At 58.1% G+C, this 6,903-nt stretch overlaps 1 protein-coding gene across 1 annotated transcript; it reads left to right on the forward strand.

Annotated features, from left to right (window-relative positions):
- Positions 1 to 384: 384 nt before the first annotated feature.
- Positions 385 to 3,614, forward strand: LOC121024201 (acetylserotonin O-methyltransferase-like; the record flags this gene model as incomplete). The annotated part of the gene is made up of 5 exons (XM_040466474.1): positions 385 to 453; positions 1,340 to 1,458; positions 2,035 to 2,175; positions 2,611 to 2,733; positions 3,170 to 3,614. Coding segments are annotated over 5 exons (685 nt in total), but the record flags the coding sequence as incomplete, so codon positions are not given.
- Positions 3,615 to 6,903: the final 3,289 nt, after the last annotated feature.

A 6,903-nucleotide genomic window follows, 5' to 3' on the forward strand; every position in this document is an offset into this window, starting at 1 on the left:
GATGAATAGGTATAGGTATGTGACAGATACTGATAGGCATTGGTAATAGCATAGCATGGGCCCTTGTGTCCCCAGATGGCGGCCGACAAGTCCTCTGGCCTCAGCATCGCCCAATCGCACATCACTTCCTGCTCCCTTTACGCGGTCGTTAGATTCTGTCCTTCCTCGCTCACACGGCAAAGCCAGGCTACACGTGTGGCCCGTGGCCCTGGACATGCGTGTGTTCCGCACCAGAAGGGGGTCCGTGCCCACGTTTGGTCACTGAGTTCTGTCCCCTGTGTGTTCTGTCTGTGACGGGAGGTGGGAAGTTCGACCCCTGGTGAGTGTCTGCTGGTTTCCCCGACTGCGTCAGGCCCTGGATGACCGCGTCCTGCCTGTTTGCAGGGATGGCACGAACCAGTACCAGGAGGCATTTGGGGTTCCCTCCAACGAACTCTTCATGGCCATCTACAGGTAATGCCCCACGTGGCCGCTTACAGGATGACGTTTATGTCACACATCCTCGCAGGGCTGAATCCATGTTCCAACAGAGCAAAACACAAGCAAGTTGATACTGAAAACAAAACAAAACAAAGCAAAAAAAAGCAGCCGACTTTGCTGCTGTGATGTCTGTGCTGGTGAGTTTCCTGAGCAGGTGGGAATCTGTCCATCCCTTCACAGGGCTCGATGCCCAGCATCAGTGATGTGCAAAAACGAGGCACACTTTTTACTTGGGGCACACTTACGCAGGTAGTGGGTTTGCTCCAGTCTGAACACGGGTGTGGTGTGGACGTGGGGTCTGGTGTTGAAGTTCTGAGCTGCTGATGCCCCAGTGGCTGTTTCCAGGGTTCCCGGGTGGCTAATGGCCGGGAAAGAAGGACGGGCAGGGGCTGGGAAGTCCGCTGGGCTGTGCCTCCGCTCCCCTCCTGTCCTTCCAAGACCCCTGCTTCTTTGGCCACCCTTGTCCCCATGTCCCCGGCTCCCGCTGTTTGGGGCCACTCACTGCCCAAGGGTGCGTGGACCCGATGACCTCTCACATGGGGTGTGGGACACCTTCCTGAGCTCCCTGAATTCAAACCAGCAGAACCCCGATTCTGGTGGCAATGGGCCCCCAGAGTGGCTTCCAGAGACCAAGGACCATGACATCCAGCCCCACAGCAGGTGACCTCAGGCGGGTTTGCTGGGCGGCCGAGCAGGGGCTCCCGACAGCACGCACTGTCCGGGACGCACACACGTCGATGCCCGCACGCGCGCCTTCCCGACCTGCCTGTGGCACACGGCTGGTTGCTGGGAGCCCTGCCTTGTCCGCGATGGGCGCACGGGCTGTGGCGTGGCCTTGACGAGCCGGTTTTGCGTGCAGGTCGGAGGGCGAGCGTGTGCAGTTCATGCGCGGTCTGCAGGACGTCTGGAGCGTCAGCGGGAGAGCGGTGCTGGAGGCCTTCGACCTGTCTCCGTTCCGGCTCATCTGCGACGTCGGCGGTGAGCGGGGGCGCCACGCGCGGGACTGGGGCCCTGTGAGCCCGCGAGGCAATACGGTGGGAGTCCCACTGAGGGTCGGGGAGGAGGCGTCCCGTTCCCGTGCACCTGTGGGGACGTCAGCTCCTCCCCGAGCACAACCTGCCCTCTGTGGCTCTGACCCGGGGCCTGCGGGCGGGACCCACAGTCTGTGTTCCCAGGGACGCTGATCCCGCCCGTGCACGGGCCACGCAGGTGCAGACGCGGCCTGGCTCAGCGGGTGCCTGCAGGTGCACGCGGAACATGGTCCGGGGCCTGGCCGGGGGGCTGTCCTGTCCGCACAGGGTGCGGACGTGGGGCTCAGCTGAGGTCCAGGCGTTAGCAGCGAGGGTCTGCCGACCCTCTGTGCCTTTTGAGCAAACGCTCTTGCCCTCACCGTGGCGCGCCGCGTTCGCGTCCGAGCCCGCGTCACTGAGCACCAGCCCCCGGGAGACGCGGGTTCTGGGGGCAGGTTGGAGGCTCGCGGGTTTGGGCCGAGCTGCCTGGGGTGTGGTCCCGGATGCATCGAGGGGCCTGTCGTCTGTCCCCGGTTACCTGCAGGCTGCTCCGGGGCTCTGGCCAAGGAGTGCACGGCCCTGTACCCTGGGTGTCGGGTCACCGTCTTCGACACCCCCGATGTCGTGCACGCGGCCAAGGAGCACTTCTCATTCCTGGAGGACGACCGCATCCGCTTCTGGGAAGGTGGGTTCACCTGTGCTGTGTGTGTGCACGGGGACCGGGGGATGCGCCCCCAGGCCGCTCAGGACCTGTGAATCTTAGGCTTGGGGCGCGATCCGGCCGTGCGGTCGACCCTCTACGGCCCAGGGCATCCGCGATGGGAGCCTCCGACCGGTTGGCTGGGGCGTCCTGAAATCTGTGCTTAGGGACCTGTGTGCTCGTGACCTTCGCAAAGAAGATGGAAATGGAAACCGGGTCCCGCGTCCGAAGGACGGAGGGACCGAGAGGGGTCCCAAACACCGTCGTGACTTTTCTGCACCAGGGCCGGGTTTTGGGTCGCAGCTGGGAACCCCTGGGGACCATGTGCCAGGGCCCAGGTGGCCTTGCCGTGCTGGGTGCCGTTTTCGACCGGCGGGGCTGAGTCGTGCACTGACCCCAGGCCACCTGCCCGCACCGCAGGAGATTTCTTCGAAGACCCCCTTCCGGAGGCAGAGCTCTACATCCTGGCGAGGGTCCTGCACGACTGGAGCGACGCGCGATGTGCCCGTTTGCTGGCGAGGATCCGTCGGGCCTGCAAACCAGGTAGCTCGCGGGGCGATGCGTCGGCACAGAGTGGGGACCCCGTTCAGGGGGCCGTGTTGCTGAGGTCTCGTTTGGGTCAGGCCATTCATTGAACCCTGTGGCGTGCATACTCGTCCTGTAACGCATCGCACTTCAACCCACGGGAAGTCGAAGGCTCTCATGGTGCACAGCTCTCTCCTGGTTGGACCCCCCCGTGTGGCCGGGCGGGGGTCACTTTGTGGACACGCTTTTCTCTTGCCTGGTGGAGACCTGGCTGGTGCCCGGGGGGGGGGGTCGGGGGGCATCGGGTGCGGGCCCCGATGAGGGCATAAGGCACCCAGGGCAGCAGGGGACTCAGAGGGGCTGGGGGCTTGGACAGGAGCCGGGGAGGAGGGGAGGGGGTCCTCAGGCCGGCCTGTCACTGTCCCTTGCTCACGGCCGCCTGTCCCCGTGACAGGGGGCGCTGTCCTGGTGATTGAAAGCCTCCTGGACGCGGACGGCCGGGGCCCTCTGACCACACAGCTCTACTCGCTGAACATGCTCGTGCAGACAGAGGGCCGGGAGAGGACCCCTGCCCAGTACCTCGCGCTCCTGGGCCCTGCCGGCTTCCCGGACGTGCAGTACAGGAGGACCGGGGGCCTGTACGATGTCATCCTAGGCAGGACGGGGCTCCCTGCCGGCTGCAGCTAGCAGCCCGACCCGAGCACCCCCGAAAAGGGCGACCTCCGTGGGCTTCCTCGTTTGGGGGGCTTGACAAGGGACTGGGGGGTCTCTGCTCACGGTTGTGGGATGTGCATCACTCGGTGGAGTTTGCCTTGTTGTGCTTTGTTCTATTCTGCCCTATCCTATCCTATCCTGTATTCTGTTCTGTGCTATTCTATCTTATTCTTTTTATTCTATTCTATTCTATTCTATTCTATTCTATTCTATTCTATTCTTTATTAGAATACAATTCTATTCTGTTTTATCCTATCCTATCCTATCCTATCTTATCCTATCCTGTATTCTGTTCTGTTCCGTTTTATTCTAGTCTATTCTAGTCTAGTCTAGTCTAGTCTCTATTCTGTTATATACAATTCTATTCTGTTCTATTCTATCCTATCCTAGTCTACGTTCTGTTCTATTCTGTTCTGTTCTGTTCTATTCTATTCTCTTTTATTCTCTATTCTGTTATATCCAATTCTATTCTGTTTTATCCTATCCTATCCTATCCTATCCTGTATTCTGTTCTGTGCTATTCTATTCTATTCTTTTTATTCTATTCTATTCTATTCTATTCTATTCTATTCGATCCTATCATATCCTGTATTCTGTTCTATTCTGTTCTGTTCTATTCTCTATTCTGTTATACCTCATTCTATTGTGTTCTCTATTCTATTCTATTTTATTCTCTCTTCTGTTATATCCAAGTCTATTCTTCTATTCTTTTCTATTCTACTCTATTCTATTCTATTGTATTCTATTGTATTCTATTCTATTCTATTCTATTTCATTTCTAGCTTTCTGACACTATAATTGACAAAATTATACACGTTTAAGCTGTACAATGTGGTAATTTGATGTACACACACATTGTGCAGTGACAACCAGAACTGAGCTAATTCACACCCCCCTCCCCCGCCCCGGCCTCGCCCTGGTTACGTTTTGTTGGTGTCGTTGGCAACATTTCAGATCTGATGTCTTAGCCACTTCCAAGTATATGACACAGTGCAGTTCACCATAATCGCCATGCTGAACATGAAGCCCCAGGACTCAGTCCACTGACGCCTGGAAGTTTGTGGCCCGTTGACCACCGTTCCCCCCCCCCCCCCCCCCCCCCCCCACGCCTGCACACCACAGCTCTGTCCTCTGCATCGATGACCTTGGTCGTTGCTGGGTTTTCTTTTGGATTCCACCGAGAAGTGAGGCCATATGGTGTTTGCCTTCCTCTGTCGGACTTATTTCCCTCAGCGTCCTCATGGCAATTTATGTTAACTTTTCTCTCAGTGTGGCAAGCTAGAGCACGAAATTCGCCGTTTTAAGCCTTCTGTGGTGCATGGCGAGCTGGCATTGAGGACATTCGCCTGGTCGTGCAGGCAGACCCACTGTTTGTGTCCAGAACTTTCTCATTGTCAGGTTGAAGCTCTGTCCCCGTGAAACACCAGCTCTCCGTCCACGTCCCCAGTCCCTGGTCCCTCCACCCCCCACCCCCCACCTTACGTTCTGTATCTATGAAGTTGGCTGATCTAGATTAAACTTCACTACTTTAATAATGGGCATGTATCTCTGTGTGTGTTTCCCCAAAATCGTAACCTCTTCAGGACCAGGTGCAGGGTTTTCTGCCCTGAATCTACGCGTTGAGTGGCCCAGACAAAGTAATTCCCGGCCCACAAACTGGCAAGTGCTCTGGGACTTAGGGAATTAAGCCTGGGGACCCGTGACTTCAAGGTGGCCCATTAAAGTGCACCATGCTGGGGGGGGGGGGTCCAGCTGGTCTGGTTAAAGCTGACATTGTTCCTGGGGGATGCCACACCTGGGGACGTGAGCTGTGGGGGGACAGCCTGGCGCTGGGGCCCCCGATCCCAGCATCCGCGGCCACTCAGCACTCGGCAGGACAGCTGCCTTGATGGACCCCACCCTGCACACCGAAGACAGAGGCTGCACAACCCATGATGCCCGGAGTATCTTAAACCTCCCAAAGCGGTGGTTCTCGACGGGGGTGATTGTGTCCTCCTGGGGGGACACAAGGCAAGGGCATCTTGGCCTGTCACTCTGAGGACGGGGTCGACGGTGGGTGGAGACCACAGACCCGGCTCCGTGCCCGGGACACCCCAGCTCACAGGGCCCCAGCCCCACACGTCCACAGCCCTGAGGCCGCGAGATGGTCGGTTAAGAGGGGGCCACATGGGAGCTTCACTGGTGCTCGTGGCTACGGCGACAAGGTTGGCTTTTAGGGTCAGGCAGACCCAGCAGGACGTTGGGGGTGGGCTTGGCCGGAGGGACCCTCCAGGGCGCCAGGAAGCACTTGCCCTGGCTTTTTCCTGTTTCATGTCAGGACAGCCTGCGCGGGAGGGAGGGGGCGCGTGTGGGGGACATCCTCCTGTTGCCACGGCGACGCGCGGACCTCTCGGGACCCACCTCCCGCCCGGCAGCAGGTGGCGCTGCGGGGCAGCTGATGGGCCCGGTTTGCGCATCCTGCAAAGGTACCAAATAAGGTGGCCGGTGACCCGTTTACTCCCTTACACTTTTTTCCCCAGGTCCTCCTCAGGGGACCTGAGCCCCAGAGGCTGCCGACCGGCTCAGACCCCGCGGGGACGCGCGCGGCTCAGGGGTCGCATCTCCTTTTCTGCGTCCTGTGCGTGCTGTGTCTGAGCCCAGCTTCCCGGCCTCATGCCCAGCACACTTGACCGGAGGCTGGGATGCGCCCCTCGGACCCCATCTGGGTTTCAAAGAGCCACCGGGGCAAAGACGGCAGAACGAGACTTTCTCCCTGTGTTTCCTTTAGTTTTTTAAATGTTTTTAAGTATTTATTTTTGACCCATAAAGAGACAGAGCGTGAGCAGGGGAGGGGCAGAGACAGAGGGAGACACAAAATCCGAAGCAGGCTCCAGGCTCCGAGCCATCAGCACAGAGCCTGATGCAGGGGTTGAACTCACGGACTGTGAGATCCCGACCTGAGCCAAAGTCGGATGCTCAACCGACTGAGCCACCCGGGCTCCCCTCACTATGTTTCTTTTTGCACATACGTGTTCCCAACCAGCGTCCCTGATGCTGGGATGTGGGAACTGGAGACACAGAACCCCTTCATGCTGTGCTTGCAAACTGAGAGCTTCCCCGGTTTGTGCGAGACAATTGGACGCTCAGAGACACTTCAGAAGGAAATAAAAAAATGATGCAGGGCGCCTGGGGGGCTCAGTCAATTGAGCATCTGACTTCGGCTCAGGTCATGATCTCACGGCTCATGAGTTCGAGCCCCACGTCGGGATCTGTGCTGACAGCTCAGAGCCTGGAGCCTGCTTCCGATTCTGTGTCTCCCTCTCTCTCTGACCCTCCCCTGCTCACGCTCTGTCTCTCAGAAATAAATAAACCAGAGCATTACACACGATATTTCCATCATTTCTTCCAGGTCTTACTCTCCCTCTGTTCCTTCCTTCTTCCTTCCTTACAAACATGACCTCACGTTGCGAGACGTCGTTTGCTTTTCGTTCGCAT

The sequence above is a fragment of the Herpailurus yagouaroundi genome, unplaced genomic scaffold (genome assembly GCF_014898765.1).
Source record: "Herpailurus yagouaroundi ecotype Mexico unplaced genomic scaffold, PumYag 61156, whole genome shotgun sequence".
Taxonomy (NCBI): domain Eukaryota; kingdom Metazoa; phylum Chordata; class Mammalia; order Carnivora; family Felidae; genus Herpailurus; species Herpailurus yagouaroundi.